This window comes from Stegostoma tigrinum, chromosome 10 (assembly GCF_030684315.1).
Source record: "Stegostoma tigrinum isolate sSteTig4 chromosome 10, sSteTig4.hap1, whole genome shotgun sequence".
Classification (NCBI taxonomy): Eukaryota; Metazoa; Chordata; class Chondrichthyes; order Orectolobiformes; family Stegostomatidae; genus Stegostoma; species Stegostoma tigrinum.
In genome coordinates, this window is record NC_081363.1 from 34227454 (window position 1) to 34246464 (window position 19011).

The 19011-nt window shown below is 40.2% G+C and overlaps 1 protein-coding gene across 2 annotated transcripts in view; it reads right to left on the reverse strand.

The window, feature by feature from the left end:
• Positions 1-19011, reverse strand: part of mdga2a (MAM domain containing glycosylphosphatidylinositol anchor 2a) — an 871663-nt gene that overhangs the window by 445076 nt on the left and 407576 nt on the right. For both annotated transcript variants that reach the window (XM_048538415.2, XM_048538414.2), the window contains 2 exons: positions 12621-12950; positions 7736-8041 (listed from right to left, as the gene is read on the reverse strand). In XM_048538415.2, coding sequence (XP_048394372.1) covers positions 7736-8041; positions 12621-12950 — 636 coding nt within the window. The remainder of the gene's footprint in view (positions 1-7735; positions 8042-12620; positions 12951-19011) is intronic.

The following is a 19011-nucleotide window of genomic DNA, read 5'->3' on the forward strand; positions in this document are numbered from 1 at the left end:
CCGGACTCAATATTGAGTTCAATAATTTTAGGGCCTAAACTCTCCCATGTCCCAGCCCCCCACCCCACACACCAGGCCTTGTTACTACATAGTCTGCCACTACACACCCCCTGTTGATAGTCACTAACAGACACCATTAGCAACTATTCGCCCTCACATCCTGATCATTAGCAATTCCTTTGTCCGTCTAACTGACTTTCTCTCTCTTTGGGCTCTATCCTATTGTTTACTCCCTACCATACACCTCTCTTTTTCTGCATATAAACTGACGTTTTTCCAGCCACCATCAGTTCTGAGGAAGGGTCACTGGACCCGAAACGTTAGCTCTTTTTTCACCTCAACAGATGCTGCTAGACCTGCTGAGCTTTTCCAGCAACTTTGCTTTTGTTCCTGATTTACAGCATCCGCAGTTCTTTTGGTTCTTGTGTAGTGAGCACAAGCAAACTCATCGTTGCCAAAGGGCTGGTGGGGATCTGTTTAAATATGTTCAGGCATTGCTTAAATTTGACAAGAAGGATGTCGAAGCCTTTTTTAATTTCATTTGAGAAAGTGGCTAAGCAAATGAAATGTCTAGTGACCATGTTGGTGTTGTTGGTCCAAATAAAGTTGACAGTCGGTAGAGCTAGCGAGACATTTGCATTACTATCAGAGGAGGTATCTGGAGAGGATGAGGAGGTGAAGAAAACTATCTTAAATGCCTATCAGCAAGTAGCAAAAGCCTACAGGCAATGTTTCAGGAATCTTAGGAGGGCCTCTGTTCAAATATACAGGGAGTTTGAAAGGATCAAATAAAGTAATTTTGCTAGGTGGATAAGGGCATTGAAAATAGATCAAACATATGACACTCTTAGAAAGTTGATTATTTTGAAGGAGTTCAAAAATTCACTTCCTGAAGTAATGAGAACCCATGTGGAAGAGCAGAGAGTTAAAACTACAAGAATTTATCAGTTGAAATGGCCTATAATTGTGAGTAGGCTCATAAATCAAATTTTGGCTTCTGACATCAATCTCAATTTGTGAGGGATTGGAAATGGGGAAAAGGGAAATCTTGAGGTAGTCATTGAAGATAATAAAGATCATTTATCACAGGGTGAAAAGGAAACGCATGAATGGGAAAGAGAACTAATAAAGCTCAGGCATTTTCACTGTAATAAAGCAGGCCACATGAAGCGGCAGTGTTGGTGGTTTAGAAAAAGCACCAGGAAGATGGATAACAAGATATGTAGCTGGATGAACACAGTAGGCCAAGCAGCATCTCAGGAGCACAGGAGCTACACACTTTGTTATCTTGGATTCTCCAGCATCTGCAGTTCCCATTATCTCTGACCGGGAAGATGGATATGAGGCAACAGGATAAGCCAGTATGTTTTGTTGAAGTGGTAAAGGAAAGCATAGTGGAGGCTAAAAAGCTGCATTGGAATTTACAACTTGGTCAAAAGTTGGTTGAGAAGAAAGTACCAGATCTTCTTAAACCATTTCACTGCGAGAGAAGGTTTACTGACATAGGCCAGGAGGAGCAGGTTAAAAAATTAGTTTTAAGAGATACAAGATGACAATCTTTGATGTGGTGAGATGAGGATATATGTCATTCAGGAGGACTGTTGTCGGAAGAAGTGGTAATATGTGGAATTCATGGTGAAATGAGAAATGTTTCATTATGTAAATAAGGTTGGAGCATACGGTGAAAAGTGGAGAAGTGGTGGTTGGAGTGTGAGAGGAACTCGCAGCTCTAGGGATACAGCTTGTCCTTGGTAATGACACAGCGGATCACAGGTGGGAGTGCTGCCCACTATGGCTGAAAAGCCAGTGGAAAATCAATTAACTGAGGTACCACAGGAAGTACATCCTGAGATTTTTCCTGATTCTATGATAACAAGGTCAGAAAGCCACCTGTTGGAGCAGGAGAAGAAATCAAAGAATACAGATGAGGAGGCTGAAATAAAATCATCAGAGACCCTCTTTGATCAAATGGTTGGATAAAAAAACAAGAACAGGTGGAGGACAAAGTGGACATTTTTAGCTGAGAGAGATTACCTGCCTCACGTCAGAAAAATGAAAAACTGAAGCAATTGTATCAAAAAGCATACATAAGAGAAAACTCAATGTGTAACTTTGAATGTTACTATCTTAAAAATGACATCTTGATGGGGAAATGGAGACAATCATATTTTGAGGCAGAAGAGAAATGGGCAGAAGTTCATCAAATTGTATTACTGGTGGGTTACGGAATGGAGGTCCTGTGGTTAGCACAGGAATTACCGATCGGGGGTCAATTGGGAATAGGGGAAGGTTCAAGGCAAAATACAGAAACATTTTCGCTGGCCTGGACACATAGGGATGTAGTTGAATTTTGCCAGATATGTCATATGTGTCAGTTAATTGGAAAACCTCAGGCAATGATAAAACTAGCACATTTAATATATAATTTGAGGAACTTTTTCCAAGGGTCTTAGTTGATTGTGTAGGACCCCTACCTAAAACAAAAAGTGGGAATCAGTATTTGTTGACCATAATGGATATGTCTACTAGATTCCCAGAGGCCATTCCATTATGCAATATCACAGCTAAAAGGATCGTAGAAGAGTTACACGTATTTTTCACCAGATATGGACTACCCAAAGAGATACAAACAGATAAACTATCAAATTTTGCATCAAAATTATTCAAGGAAGCTATGGATAGATTAGAAATAAAACAATTCAAAACCACTGTGCACCATCCAGAATCACAGGGAGCATTAGAACAGTGGCATCAAACTTTGAAGAATATGTTGAGACCTTACACTCAAGATTATCCAGAGGATTTTGATAAAGAAATTCCATTTATTTTTTCAATTAGGGATACACCAAAAGAATCTACCAAATTCAGTCCATTTGAATTAGGTTTTGGGCATGAGGTGAGAGAAGCACTGAGGCTAATTGAGGAGAAACTGGTGAGTCAGAGTTCAGAGACTACATACTTGGACTACATGTCAAATTTTCAGGAAAGATTAAATAGAGCAGGGGAGTTGGACAGACAGCATTTAATTGTAGCACAGCATATAATGAAAGAGGAAGCAGACAAGAAATTAAAATTTCTCAATTTTGCGAGTGGAGGTAAAGTGTTAGTATTACTTCCAGTGATAGGGGTCCCTTTAAAAGCAAAGCTTATCAAATCAAAAGGAGATTGAGTGAGATGAATTAGTTGATAAGAAAGCCAGGCAGAAAGAAATCTCACAGTGGTGTGTCTTGTGACTATGTTCAAATAGTGTTTGATAGGGAAGGAAAGCAAAAGGAGAATGTGTTACTAGGTACAACACAGAGTGTAGAACAGGTTTTTGATTAGGTTGTGAATTAGACATCCCGCAAATTAAATTGGACAATGACATTCTCAAAAATTTGGAGAAATGATGAAAAAATGAGGAAAACTGAAATGGCCTGAAAGAGTTATTACTATCGCATGAGGAGATACTTGGAAATATGCTGGGAAGTACTAGTCTAATTACACATGATGTACATACAGGAAATGCTGTACCAATTAAGCAACCTCCTTACAGACTTAGCCTTCTGAAGTTGGCACTGGTTCAAAAAGAGATGGCGCGCATGCTCAAAACCAACATAATTGCAGTGAATTGCAGTGACCAGAGCTCACCCACAATAATGGCGCAGAACCAGATGGTACCCAATGATTATGTGGGCGCTATTGCGAAGTCAATATAGTTACAAAGTCTGATTTATACCCTTTTCCACATTTGGAAGACTGTATTGAGATGCAGTTTGTATTTTCTATTTGGACTTACTCAGAGGTTACTGGCAGGTACTTCTATCTGAAGGAGCAAAGACAATTATGGCTTTCATTATACTGAATGTACTATACCAATTTGGTATGAAATTGCCATTTGGAATGAAAAATGCCCCAGCCACATTTCAAAGACTAACTAATAAAATCATTTCTGGATTACCCAATTGGGTGGTGGACATTGATGCCTGATGATTTTCAGTCACACATGGAAGGAACATTTGCAACATTTATTGGAATGGTTTGACTGACTTCGGGAGGCAGGCTTGGTGATCCACCTGTCTAAGAGTGAATTTGGAATAAGCCCAGGTCATGTTCCTGGGCCATGTTATTGGACATGGACAGATGGCCCCATGGAATGTGAAAATAAAGGCTACAGGGGATTTTCCCATACCATTGATGCAGAGAGCAGTACTATGATTCCTGGGATTGAGTGGGTTTGATCAGAAGTTCATACTGAATGTTTGCAGTATGGTTGCTCTATTGACTAACTTATTGAAGACGTTCAGAAAATTTCGGTTGACGGCAGACTGCCAGCCTGAAATCTGTGTTAACCACTGCCCAAGGGTTAGCCACACCTAATTACACAAAGCCATTCAAGGTCACTATCGATGTGAGTGATGTGGAAGTCGGTGCTGTGCTCTTTCAAAAACATGATGAGAAATTAGAAAGACCTATCGGGTATTTTTCCAGAAAATTGAATACTCATCGACAGAAATATTCCACAACTGAGAGGGAAACCTTGAGCTTGGAGTTGCCATTACAATATCTCAGCAGCAAATTATCAGAATTGTGTCTGAGACAATTGTAGATACTGATATAACCCATCAAGATTTTTGGAGAAATTTAAGGACAAAAATTCCAGACTGTTTAGGCGGACATTATTATTGCAGCCATTCAAGTTGAAAATTACAGATGTGGCAAGATGAGAAAACATAATTGCTGACACATTGTCGCAACTTTGATGAAGAAAGATGGAGGCGTTTGTTGGCAAGAGTAAACAGACTGAAATAGAATGTCGTAGTGAATGTTTGCAAGCTTGGAGTCAATATAATGTATATGTATTGTACTGTACTAATAGAGTAAGACAAAGTGTTTTAAAGATGAGACCATCTTTGTGTATCGATGTTTTTTGAGCGGGGGGAACAGTGTGACGATGCTATCACTTCAAAGGGTTATTTTGTCATTATTTTTTGAGAGAAGTTGTAAAGGCAGGGGTACAGAACAGTCTACCAGAGCCACAAGTATAAACAACATGTGAGGCCTCTCTGATGAAGGGTCTAGGCCCGAAACGTCAACTTTTGTGCTCCTGAGATGCTGCTTGGCCTGCTGTGTTCATCCAGCCTCACATTTTATTATCATGTGAGGCCTTGGGTTTGTTTTTGCCTGAATGGGTGCGGCCAGCTCTCACAGACCAGGCTTTCTAGTGATAACAAGGTGGGGAGCTGGATGAACACAGCAGGCCAACCAGCATCAGAGGAGCAGGAAAGCTGATGTTTCGAGTCTGGACCCTTCTTCAGAAGTGGCTTTCACTTTTTTTAAACATTTGGCAGCAAAAACTATTTGGAATCTCAGAAGTGCCAGAGGGGCTTCAGTGAATGATTCCTAGACATTACCTTCTCTGAAATTTTGCTTGATATCTTTTAAACCTGGATTAAGAACTGCATGTAAGGATCTGGGTCTGAATTTGCCTTTTCTGCTAAGGGGTGTGTTTATTGGACATTACTATATTGGGACAGTTAACTAAAAATAGGTACTGTGTCTGTGATTTGGTTAGGTTTCCTAATAGTTAAGTTATTCTAAATTCATCTTTCTTTAGTTTGTATTTTAACTGTAGTGTTGAAATAAATTGTGTTTTGCTTAATATCAAGTCATTTGACCAGTTGCATTGCATCTGGAACACAAAACTTCCCATCTACCTTTGAACTGAGAAAAAGTTAGCATCTAGGATACCTTCTTGCAATATTTTGAGGGGGCCCGGTCTAGTCCATATCAGCAGGGAATATTCTCTGCCTTTTGACTACCATTTCTTCCCTGAAGAAAACCATCAAAAATTGAAATGACTAGTTCATTACTATTTGTAGGATATTATTATGGCAAAGTAAATGTCCTTATTGCAAGCAGAACAGTTAGACCATTCAGAGATCAATTCATTTGAAGTGCTTGAAAACAGTTTAAAGCAACCGAGCATTTCCTGCATTTACCTTTTGATTTGTCGACATTTATCTATGATAACTTACACAATGTGGAAAAGAGAAAAATAAACTACTACAGCAAACCATTCAGAAGCACATCATGTTCATTAATTATGTAAAGTAGCACAGATTGACTTGCAATAAAGATGAATCTTTTGAAATTAATGGAAGATTCTTTTTCAAGCAAGGTATACTTCTGTTGCCACTTGACATTGATCTTGTTATGAGAAACGAAGGGTTTCCAACTCTTTTTCAACAATGCAAAGCAGCTACAATGTAGGTTTCACATTAACTAATAATATTGTTACAATGATCAGTATCAGGGACAGACATCATGGACCCCCGAGCTGCACAAAATTTGGCCCCCAGACTCCAAATTGAGCACAGTGGAGTCATCTCCGACTGGAGCTCAGCAACCACTCCCCACACTTACTAAATATGTTAACTTTAAATGTATATCATTTACAAGCAACATAAGTTTCTTACACAAAGCTCCAAAAAACTCAAGTGTCCTATCAAACCTTTTCTGTTAACTATACATTTAATGCGAGACAAAATTTCTTAAGTAGTTGGACAACACAACTCACAAATAAAATCATAACCCTTTGTAAGAGGCGCTTTGTGGTTTTGTTGCCTGTCTAATCTAGAACATTTTGTGTTTTCTTGTCAACATTATGAATCATGTCCATATATATGCATATAATGCAAAAATTTGAGTTACTTGGTAAATTTACTGCCAGATGCCAGTGCAGACACAATGGGCCAAATGGCCTCCTGCTGCACTGTAACAATTCTGTGATTCTGCACATCTTTGGACTTACTTAAAAAGCCATCCACATTTATTAACTAGCATCTCCTCCTTCCGTCAATCTACTTCTGAATTTATAGAACTTCATACCAAAATTCTATCCATGTGTAGAGACAGGAAGTTATTAATCTATGCATTAAATTATATTTTCAATGAGTTCATCTGAACACCAAGTGATAACCTCAGAAAACAGCCATTTGCATTGTTTCAGGAGACATAATGACATATTGATCCCAAGCAGGTTTGGACCAAAATTTCTAAAGTGCTTGTCCAGGCCATAATGATCACACTACTCTGATAAAGTTATAGTATTCTTTACAATAATCCCAAAATTCTGATTTGCAACTGTTTTTCAGTGTCCTTCAAACCTCTTCCAACTGTTTCACTGCAGAAAAATCCTTGAGAATCACTTGCCTGCCCAGATTCATATTAAATGTACGCAGGGGAACCTGAAGCATCTGCAGTCATTTCATGCTTCCTCCCAGTGGAATTAGATTGAACACATCAACTAGTCTGACAATTTATTTGTGCTCAGATTAAAGCTTGTCCAGACTGTCTAAAAAAAGAAGTGACTGGCACATAATTCCCTTCAAATCTTTCATTTTAGTGGGCTGTAAAGATACTAAATCAAAATGCTGCCAAGAAGTTGGATCTTTAGAAGTTGGCATGTGTAAGGCTGAGAGCATAAAACTGATATGAATGCTGGGAAATTTGTAAACTGGATTAAAACTTTTGCTCAATAGTTAATTATACGGTGTTTGTTAAGAACCAAAGAACTATAAATGGATGATAATTTGACTGACTATATACTCAACAGAAATTAGCTGAATTTCTAATTCGTCAAATGAAAAAGTCTCTGGTAATACATCAATTGCAGAATACTGCAATAGTTGGAAAGCATCAAGTTATTAGTATCCAGGAAGTTATAGTGCAAAGAGAAATATGATTTACTCACACTGTACGATAAGCTGCACGGCTGCTTCCCTTGGTTTCACATTAAACCCATTATACTGGCTTGTTTGGCATTTGTATATTCCATTCATATCCCTCGACACATTCACAATACGTAGTAATCCATCATAGCTTTCCATCAGCATGGTGCCATCAGGCATTGGGAGCTCCTTTTCTTTTTCCTTATCAAAGCGGGACCAAAGAATTATGGGTTTGGGTTTTCCAGAAACCAAACACTGTAGCTCCACCGTGTCACCTTCTCGTGTTACCATTGGTGACCTTCCTTTTGGGACGGATAAAGTTGGTGGCACTTGTAAACAGAAATAAAAAACAACTCAGTTTCACCAAATAGCTCTTCATCTCATTGTCACATCATGAACTGAGCACTAGAAACATTGAGAAAGCTCGGAAAATCACAGCATTGCAATGCTTATTAATAGTTCCTCGGTTCCCATTATTTCACTATATTTATGTGAAGTAACTAGAGGTCATATTGACCCTGAGATAGTAGGAACTGCTCATGCTGAAGCATCTGAGATAGAGGTGGATGGAATCAAGAGTAACATTTCAGGTACTGTGAATAATTTAATTAAAATGTTAATACCTAAAGTACTTCACAGGCGAAGTATAGAACAAAATGTTACAGTAAGTTTCATGAGTGAAATCTTGATAAAAGCTTAATCAAAATGGTGAGTACAGGAAGTGTCTTAAAGGAGGAATGTGAGGTGGAAATGCAGAGTATCAGGGAAGGAATTCCAACCTTTAGAGCTTTGACAGGTTGTGGTATGACCACAAATAGTGTAATAATCAGAATTGAGGATGCTCAGAAGACATAATTACACCGATATCTTGGAGAGTTCTGAGCTGGAAGAGTTTATAGAGATAGGGACGGACAGGTCTAGGATGGATTTTAAAATAAGGATGAGAAATTTAAACTTGAGTCATTGTTTAATTGGGTACTAGTGCAGGTCACCAAGCACAGGGGCGATGGGTAAGTAATGTTTGTTGTGTATGAGGGCACACAGAGTTTTGGATATCTTCAAAGTAGCAGAGAACGGAATGTGGGAGAATAGCCAGTAATTATCCAATAGTCAAGTCCAGGCATAACAAAGGCAGAGCTGAATGTTTTAGCAGCACAAGAGCCAAGGCAGGTGAGGAGTTAAGTGGAAATAGTCTCAGGAAGAATACAGGTATTTGGTTGAGGGCTGAACTCAGAATGCTATATAACACCAGATTTATGAACTATCTAGGTGGCCTCAAGTCATTGTCAGGGTAAGGGATGGAATTGGTAGCAAAAAATTGTCACTGGGACTTATGATATTGGTATTAGTCTTGCCAATATTTTACTTGGAGAATAAACCATCTGACTATTTTAGAGATAGTGAAGGGGTGGCTGATGTTAGGGTAGTCCTGGAATTTATCAGTGTACTTGAGGAAAATTCAGATGATATCACTGAGGGGTAGGTAAATCCTGTGATGGGCTGTCACCTGAGGTATCTTGATTTAACCATCAGGCAGTTGTCCAACACACTGATGTTGTTGGTTTTTTTTTAACTCACTTATGAAACGTCACTGCCTGGGCCAGCATTTATTGCCCATTTCTAGTTGTCCTTGAGATGCAATCTGAGATGAACAGTGACAATAACAGCTTACGCTTACATAGTGCCTCAAATGTAATGAATTATCCTAGAGTACTGTATAGCAGGTGTATTGAACTCAGCATGATGCCAACATATTGAAGGGGACATACAGTAGGACTCGGAGGTAATCCTGGATTAGAGGAGTGAGCAAATTACTAGGATTTGAATGGCACAATGAAGTTTGATTTGACAAAAGATGACATGATATTAATAAAAAGGAAATATTGTGTTTAAGAAAAGGTGACCAGTGAACTTCCAAAAAGTGGCATAATGAAATCCCATTTATAAATGATTTAGAATTTGGCTTTAGCAGCAGTTTTATTTGATGACCAAATCTCAGCATGGATATAAATTGTGTCAATGTCATCTAGGATGCTGGCCATGGCTGTACAAAGAAATCCATGGCCTCTCATAATGCTCATGTAGTTACAAGGTAACAGCATGGAGAAGTATGGAGAGCATGGACTTCAGTAAGCCTGAAACAAGGTTCTTCTGGTAGACCAGATGGCAAGGATAGATCTATTGGGATACAGGGAGATCTAGTTATTTGGATACAGAAGTAGAAGACAGAGAGTGGTGGTAGAAGGTTGCTTTTCAGACTGGAGGCCCCTGACCAGAGGTGTGCTATGAGGATCAGTGGTGGGCTCCACTGCTTTTTGTCATTTATGGAAATGATTTGATGTGAACATAAGAGCAATGGTTAGTAAGTTTGCAGATAACACCAAAATTGGAGGTGTCCTGCACAGTGAAGAAGATTACTTCAGAGTACAATGGGATCTTGATCAGATGGGCCAATGGGCCAAGGAGTGGCCGATGGTGTTTAACTGAGATAAATATGAGGTGCTGTATTTTGGAAAGGCAAATCAGAGTTATAGGACATAGTACATAGAACCATACAGCACAGCACACAATGTTGTGCCGAACTTTTACCCTAAACCTAAGGTTTACCCTTATCCTCCACTGCTACCTTATGCTATCATCCATATGCCTATCTAATAACCGCTGAAATGCCTCTAATGTGGCCGACTCCACTACCCTCTCTGGCAATGCATTCCACGCCCCTACCACTCTCTGAGTAAAGAGCCTACCTCTGACGTCTCCCCGATATCTACCTCCACTCACTTGGCCAAACCAGGGTTTTGTGTAGCTGGAGCATAACTTCACAGCTCTTGAACTCAATCCCTCTATTAATGAAAGCTAACACCATATGCCTTCTTAATAACTCTATCCACCTGGGTGGCAGCTTTCAGGGAACTGTGGACATGAACCCCAAGATCCCTCTGCTCCTCCACACTGCCAAGAATCTTTCCTTTAACCCTTATTCTGCTTTCAAGATTTCCCTTCCAGAATGAATCACTTCACTCTTTTCAGGGTTAAACTTCATCTACCACTTCTCAGCCCAGTTCTGCATCCAATCAATGTCCCTTTGTAATCTAGAGCAGTCCTCCGCACCATCCACAACTCGAGCAACCTGTAGCGACAAGTTCCTGGGAACAAAAGACCTTGGAATGCCGGCCGGTTCATAGTTCCTTGAAAGTGGAGTCGCAAGTGGGTAGAATAATGAAGAAACGTTTGCTACACTTGCCTTCGTTGGTCAGTGCATTGATTATAGGAGTTGGAAGATCATGTTGTGGCTGTACAGGTCATTGGTTAGACAACTTTTGGAATACTCATTCAATTCTGGTCACCCTGCTATAGGAAGTATGTTGTGAAACTCAAAAAGGTTCAGAGAAAGATTTACAAGGATATTGCCAGGTTTGGAGGGTTGAACTATTGGGAGAGGCTGAAGAGGCTGGGGCTATTTTCACTGGAGTATCGGAGGCTAAGAGCTGACCTTATAGAGTGTGGGAGTCCGAAACTAGAGGGCGTAGGTTTAGGGTGAGAAGGAAAGGGTTTAAAAGGGACCTAAGAGGCGGCTTTTTCACACAGAGGGCTGTGCATGTATGGAATGAGATTGCTAAAGGAAGTGGTAGAAAATGGTACATTACAACATTTAAAAGGCATCTGGACATCGATATGAAAAGGAAGGATTCAGAGGAATATGGGCCAAGTGCTGGCAAATGGGATTATATTTATTTCGTATATCTGATCGGCATGGACTACTTGGATCGAAGGGTCTGTTTTTGTGCTGTATGTCCCTGTGACTCTGTGACTCTAAGTTTAAGTGTAAACTACCATTCACGATTCTGTAACCTAAGATTCCCAATGTTGATTCATCTATGCAGATTGGCATTCAATTTCTCACAAGATAATGAGTTCAATGATCTTTCCTTTACATTTTTAAAAGTCTTCTCTCTTGTTTCATTCCCTTCATAATACCAGGCATACCTCCTTGCATTTTTCCCCTCTCTGATATTTTACCCTACCCCAAATCCAAATTCTTTTCTCAAACGTACATTTTATCATGACATTCACACTCCCTTGGCCCCATCCCAGGCTCAGCAAACTTTTTAATAAGATCCATTCTCTTCCTGTGCCTCCCTGAGCATTCTCTGGGGGCCAATGAAGAATTAATCTTTGGCTACTAACGAGCAGCAATTCTACGTATCCTATTGCACTCTCTTAGTAATTTTCATCCTAGCACTTGCCGGAGACTAACCTCAGTATCCTCCTTCCCATCATTACTATTCCTTTCATTGTTAACTCTCTCTAATTAGGCAGCAGATCAACAATACCTGCCCTTCCACTTGTCCCTTCAATCACTTATAAACGAGGCCTTTGTTATTCATGTCCTTAGCCCATCAAGCTTATGTTCTTGATGGAAATTTCACCATCCTCTTCTTTGGCTCAGTGTTCATGTTTATTTGTGCATGCTTCTGTGAATCAGTTCAGATTGTTTTACTACCCTACAGGCACTATAAAAATTCAATTGTTGTTAATTGCTCGATAGTAGCAATTGCTGTTTTCAAATCAACAAGCGCAAGGAAATACACAACATGACCACGCAGCCTTCCAGCAGAAGAAGGAAATCATCGGCATTCTGTGGTATTCCAGTGGCCCAGCGACTGGATAGAAAAGTAGTAAAATCCATATCGATACAATCTAACTCTCCCATCAACTTCAGACCCACATGAAATCCCTGTACAGATCATCTTACACACTTCCTATGATAGCCCATGTCGTCACATTCTTTAAAATGCAAAAAGGCAATGCTGGAGGAATTGAGGAGTGATATTGAAATGGAAGAAAATACTGATCAGCAACTAATTCAGGATAAACTGGTCATCTCAACCTTGTTTGAACACTCACCAGTACTGCTGGAGATGTTTACGTCAATGCTGATGTCAGGTACAGCCTGGCTATTTAGAGATGCTACACAAGTGTATGTTCCAAAATCAGTGAACCTCAGGTCAATTATGTCCAGGCTGGTTGTGCCAGGTGAGACATCAGGATCTGTTGTTGAGATAACCATTCTTTCTGAACTCCGAAGAGGACGTCCATTCTTGAACCAAGAGAATGTCAACTCATCTGGAGGAATGGCCTCCACCTGACAGGAAATTTTAACTTCACGGCCAATCTGAATGTTGTCATCATCATGGTATGGATCTGGTGTAATCCAGAAACGTCCTTTTCTCAGAGCTAGTAAAAAGAGTAAACATAATTGTCATTAGATTATTACATAAATCACAAGAAGAATTAAGCAGGTATTCCTCACACTCTGAATGGAGAGATATAACTCATGTCTAATAAAAGCAGAATACTGTGGATGCTAGATCCAAAATATAAGTCCTCAAATATTGAAGAAACTTCACAGGCCTGATAATATCTGCAGAGAGAGAAAAGCAGAGTTATCTGTCTGAATGAACTGACTCTTTGCAATTTAACTTTGGTTCCAACGAAGAGTTATATTGGACTCAAAACTTTAACCCAGTTTCTCTCTCCACAGATGCTGCCAGGCCTGCTGAGTTTCTCCAGCATACTGTGCTTGTGTTTCATGAGTCATGTCTAATGTGTGTAAACGACATCAACATAATGCCCAGAGTAGTTATCAGATCACCAATGCAATGGAGATGTTTGCATTTCCCATCAGAATGTAGAATTCAAATAAAAGGGCTCATCACCACTTACTGTATTTAATTCAACAACAATGCTTCTCCATAGCTTGATGATTAAAATTATGCTCACAAAGGTACTGAAGTATAAAGACCCAAAACATCCACATTTGTTCTTGAACCTGAGCTGTCTGATTTCAATGTGTGGCATGGCCACAAGCACCTAATTGTCTGGACTCACACAGGAAGACTTCTTGTAACCCGCACAAAGCAGAGAATGCTAAAGACAAACAAATCTGCCATATTATTTTTTACATTTAATCTCTTCAAACATTGATATTACTAGACAAGTACCCTGAACAGTATCTTTCAAGCAACAGTATTGGAATATTTCAATAAAAAGTGCAACATGGAACATTTTATAATTTTTTTTAACAGCAGAAGTGGAGTCGAATCCACAGCTTTGATAACATCAGCTAAAACGTATTATGGCCTTGGTGTGATGGCTGTATGGTTGCTCCATTGCTTTCTGACTTTGTAAGTATTTTCATACCACTGATTTAATTTAATGTATCATAATATTTGGAACCTTTCAAGGTGACATCGAAGGCTTACATATTGTAGATAATTTCTCATTGCCTCATGAACATCACAGGCAAGGACTGCCCACTTGCTACCCCAAAACTTCAGTAAAAGCCCCTCTCAAAACACGCTGCAAGGGATGGCTTCAGTTTCCATCCCGATGTGTTTAAATGCAGAGGCTAGTTGGTGAGCTGCAAGTGGAGGAAGTTCTGAGGAATGGTCACTGACCCCGAAATGGTAACTCTGTTTTTTCCCCTCACAGTTACTGCCAGACCTGCTGAGCCTCTACTGCAACCTTGTTTTTGCTCCTGATTTACAGCATCCTCAATTCTTTCAGCTTAGTTTTTAGCTGGAAGTAGAAGTTGCCTCATGGAAATACGATGTACTGTCTATAACTGACAAATGGCCCACATAAAGGGAGGGTAGAAATGTTAATATTCTTGGATGTACAGTAGCTCAGTGGATAGCACTACTGCCTCACAGCACCAGGGTCCTGGGTTTGTTTCCAGCCTTGGGCAACTGTCGGTGTGGAGTTTTCACATTCTCCTCGTGTCTGCATGGTTTCCTCTGGGTGTTTCAGTTTCCTCCCCCAGCCCAAGACGGGCACATTAAATGGGGTGGCCATGCTAAATTTCCTATAGTGTCCAAGGATGTGCAGGATAGGTGGGTTAGTCATGGGAGATTCAAGGTTACAGAGATAGGGTAGGATGGTGGGCTCGGGGTAGGGGATGCTCTTCACACGGTCAGTGTGGAATCAATAAGCCGAATAGCCTGCTTCCACACTGTAGGGATTCTACGATTGTATACTAGGTATTTAGGAAAAGTAGAACTGGCCAAAAGGGGAAGCTAACAACTTTGATACAGGAAAATTATTTCAATGCTAGAAAGAAACAATGTTTTGCTGGGCTATGACAAAACCTGTTTAGTTGAAACCAAAAATCAAAAATAATTGTTATGCTGCATAGTATGTCTGATACACCAACAAGCAATGGAAAAACAAGTAAGAAATTGATTTGCCACAGGATTACTGAGTGGTACAATATCAGTCTGCTAATGGGAGGCTTTAAGTAACCTGATATCGGATGGGGCAATGACTTTGCTGATGACAGAAAGGTTATTTTGATTAGTGTGTAGACAGAATCACACACAGAATTGTTGCAGCACAGAATCATAGAATCCCTGCAGTGTGGAAGAAGGCCAATCAGCCCATCGGGGCCACATGAATCCTCTAAGAGAATTCCATGCAGACCCAAACCCCGTGCCCCTGTACCCCGTAACCCCGCATTTATCATGGTTAACCCATCTAGCCTGCACCTCCCCTGGCACTTTGGGCAATTTGGCATGGCCAATCTACTAACCTGCACATCATTACCCTGTGGGAGAAAACCCAAACAGACACAGAGAGAATGTGAAAACTCCACACAGTCGCCCAAGGGTGGAATTGAACCCGTGTCCCTGGCAGTGTGAGAGAGCAATACTGAGCACTGAGCCACTATGCCACCAGAAGGAGGCCACTCATTTGGGTTCATGCATGCGTGTGCATGTGTGCGTGTATGTGTTCTCCACAGGAGTAATTACCTGATGTAATTCTCATATCTTTTCCCCTTGGTTCTATGTATTCATTTTCAGAAAAATATGCAACTGCCTCATGAGATCCTTAACTGAGCCTATTTCCACAAGTTCCCTAATCTGTATACATAACTGAAGTTCCTCATTTCTGGCACCATGCTCATGAATCTTTTCTGAACTCTATCCAAATCACTTATTTAATCTAAAGTCTTCACCTCTTTTCAATCTCCTAGTTGAGGTCAAAACACTGTTCTTTAAAATTTAACATAACTGATTTGATTTTACTCTTTATTTCCCCATTAATAAAACCTAGGATGTTGAGACCTATGTTGTTGCTCTATCTGAGATACAAGGTGTAGAGCTGGATGAACACAGCAGGCCAAGCAGCATAAGAGCAGGAAGGCTGACATTTCAGGCCTAGACGCTTAATTCTGTTGAAGGGTCAAGGCCCGAAACATTAGCCTTGCTGCACCTATTATGCTGCTGGGTCTGCTGTGTTCATCCAGCTCTACAACTTGTTATCTTGGATTTTCCAGCATCTGCAGTTCCTACTATCTCTGATATTGTTGATCTATCCTGCCAGTTTCAATAATATATGTACACCCAGGAACCACCTCACATTGATATTCTTTATTTTGTGCCTCTGCACTCTTTTGTTCAAAATGAAACACTTGACATTTCCCTGAATTAGGTTTAATCATTCCACCAATATCCATGTGAATATTGCTCTCACAAATTATGATTCTTCCATTATTGTATCATCTACAAAATTTGAAATGGGGTCCTGTACACCAGGATCTTGGACATTACAATGTACCAGGAAGAGCAAGGGTCCCAGCACTAATCCCTGGAACTCCGTTGCAAACTTTTATCTTGTCTTCAAAACATGACTGTTTGCTTCACTCAATCAATTCCATATCCATGTTGCTACTGTGTCTTTTATTCCACAGGCTATAACTTCATCCAGAAAGTATTAGCAGTTGCAGCAAGCTTAAAATTGGATCTGTCCCCAGGCCCAGATGAGATTTAAAAATGGAAAGAGCTGTGGATGCTGTTAATCAGGAATAGAAACAGAAGTTAATAAAATGTGAGGCTGGACGAACACAGCAGGCCAAGCAGCATCTCAGGAGCACAGTGCTCCTGAGATGCTGCTTGGCCTGCTGTGTTCGTCCAGCCTCACATTTTATTATCTTGGAATCTCCAGCATCTGCAGTTCCCATTATCTTAGAAACAGAAGTTGCTGGGAAAGCTCAGCAGGTCTGGCAGTGTCTGTGAAGTGAATATCAGAATTAACGTTTCAGGCCTAGTAAACTTTCCTCAGACCCTTTGGAGGAAGTGTCACGGATCCAAAGCATTAACTCTGATTTGTTTTTCTTCACAGATGCTGCCAGACTTGCTGGGATTTTCCACTAGATGAGGTATATCCCAGGCTGCCGTGGAAGGAAAAGGAAGAGATTGCAGGGGCCTTGGCAATAATGTTCAAATCCTCTCCAGACATAGAAGAGGTACCAGAGAACTGGAAGATTGCTCATGTGGTACCATTATTCAAGGGTGATAGGGATAAATAAGGGAAATATATGCCAGTGAGTTTAACCTCAGTAATAGGGTAACAGCTGGAAAAAATACCTGAGGGACATGGTTAATCTCTACTTGGAGAGGAAAAATTGATTAAGGAGAGTCAGTTTGGCTTTGTCGCAGGAAGATCATATCTGACAGGTTTAATTGTTTTTCCAGGAGAAGACTGTATGTATGGTTCAGGCTCCTGTAGTTAATATAGTCTACATGGATTATGGTAAGGCATTTGACAAAGTCTTGTATGGAAAATTGGTCAAGAAAGTGACAGCCCATGGAATCCAAAACTGGCTTAGTAGCAAGAGGCACAGGGTAATAGCGAAAGGTTGATTTTGTGAATAAAAGCTTGTGCCCTGTGGTGTACCATAGTGTCCCTTGCTGTTTGTAGTCTACATTAATGGTCTAAACAGGAATGTAGGAGGTTTGATCAGTAATTTCACAGATTACATAAATACTGAGGAGAAAAATGTTAGATCAAAGAACAATACAGCTGGGCAGGTCAGGTAGCCTCAACAGTGGCAAATGGAGTTCAACCCTTGAAAGTGTAACAAGGATTAGCAACGTATGGAGGGAATGGTAAAACTGTAGGATGTGAATGGGATCAGAGGGACCGTGGAGTGCATGTCCACAGATCATTGAAGGCAGCAGGACAAGTGGATAAAGTGGTTAAGAAGGCATATAGAATACTTGTCTTTATTTGTTGAAATATTGAATATCAGAGCAGGGACATTATAATGGGTGCTCTGGATGCAGGAAATCTGAAAGAAAAACAAAAATTGCTGCAGAAAATCAGCAGCTCTGGCGGCTTCAACGGAGAGAAAGCAAAGTTAATGTTTTGAATCTAGTGAACCTCCTTCAGAACTCATTGGACTCAAAACATTAACTTTATTTTCTCTCCACAGATGTTGAGACTATGATGGAGTTGCATAAGATGATAATTAGGCCATGCTGGAATATTGTATGCATTTCTGATTGCTACACTATATAAAGGATGTGCATGCACTGGAGAGAGTACAGAGGTGTTTCAGCACGGTGTTGCCTGGCCTGGGGAATTTCAGCTATGAAAAGTGTTTAAGTAGATAATGGTTGTCTTCCTTAGAGCAAAGAAGCCTTTCATTTGACAAGTGGCTATTCATTTTGTCCAGAATATTAAGTTGCAGAAATTTCCTAACCACTGAGATTGGATTAATTGGCCTGCAGCTGCTGAATTTATTTTTACACACTTTTTTAGATAGGGGAGTAACATTTGCAATTCTCCAATCCTCAGGTATCACCTCTCAGTCCAAGGAAAATAAGAAAATTATTGCTAGTATTTGCATTTTTCCAATCTAACGTCATTCAGTCTGTTTGGATGAATCCCATCAGTTGTACTGCTTTAGCAACTTCAGGTACAGTCAATCCAACACGACTGCTTGATTAATTTGAAATCCATCAAGTGTCAGAAATGTTTTCCTCTTTCACCATGACCTGTTTGGCCTTTCTGAAAAAGAATCCCTTATCCCTTTTCCAAAGAAGGGTCCCAACCTGAAACATTATCTTTCCTGCTCTTCTGATGTTGCCAGGCTCGCTGTGTTCCTCCAGCTCTACACTGTGTTGTCTCTGACTGCAGCATCTGCAGTTCTTTCTATCTCCCTTGTCCCTCTTACTGTTTCGTGCCCATCAGCCGAGTCCCTATTGTGCCAATATTTTACCTCCAACACTGTGGGCCCTAAGCTTGTGAGGTAACTTGTCAAATGCCTTTTGGAAGTCCAAATACAATATATCTACTAGTTCCCTTCTATCAACTCTGGTTGAGGCTTCCTCAAAAAGCTCTACTCAATTAGTCAGATTTGACTTCCCTCTCATGAATCCATGCTGCTTTTGCTTGAGTAGCTGACAATTTTTAAAATGTTCTGCTTTTACTTTCTTAATTGATTCGAACAATT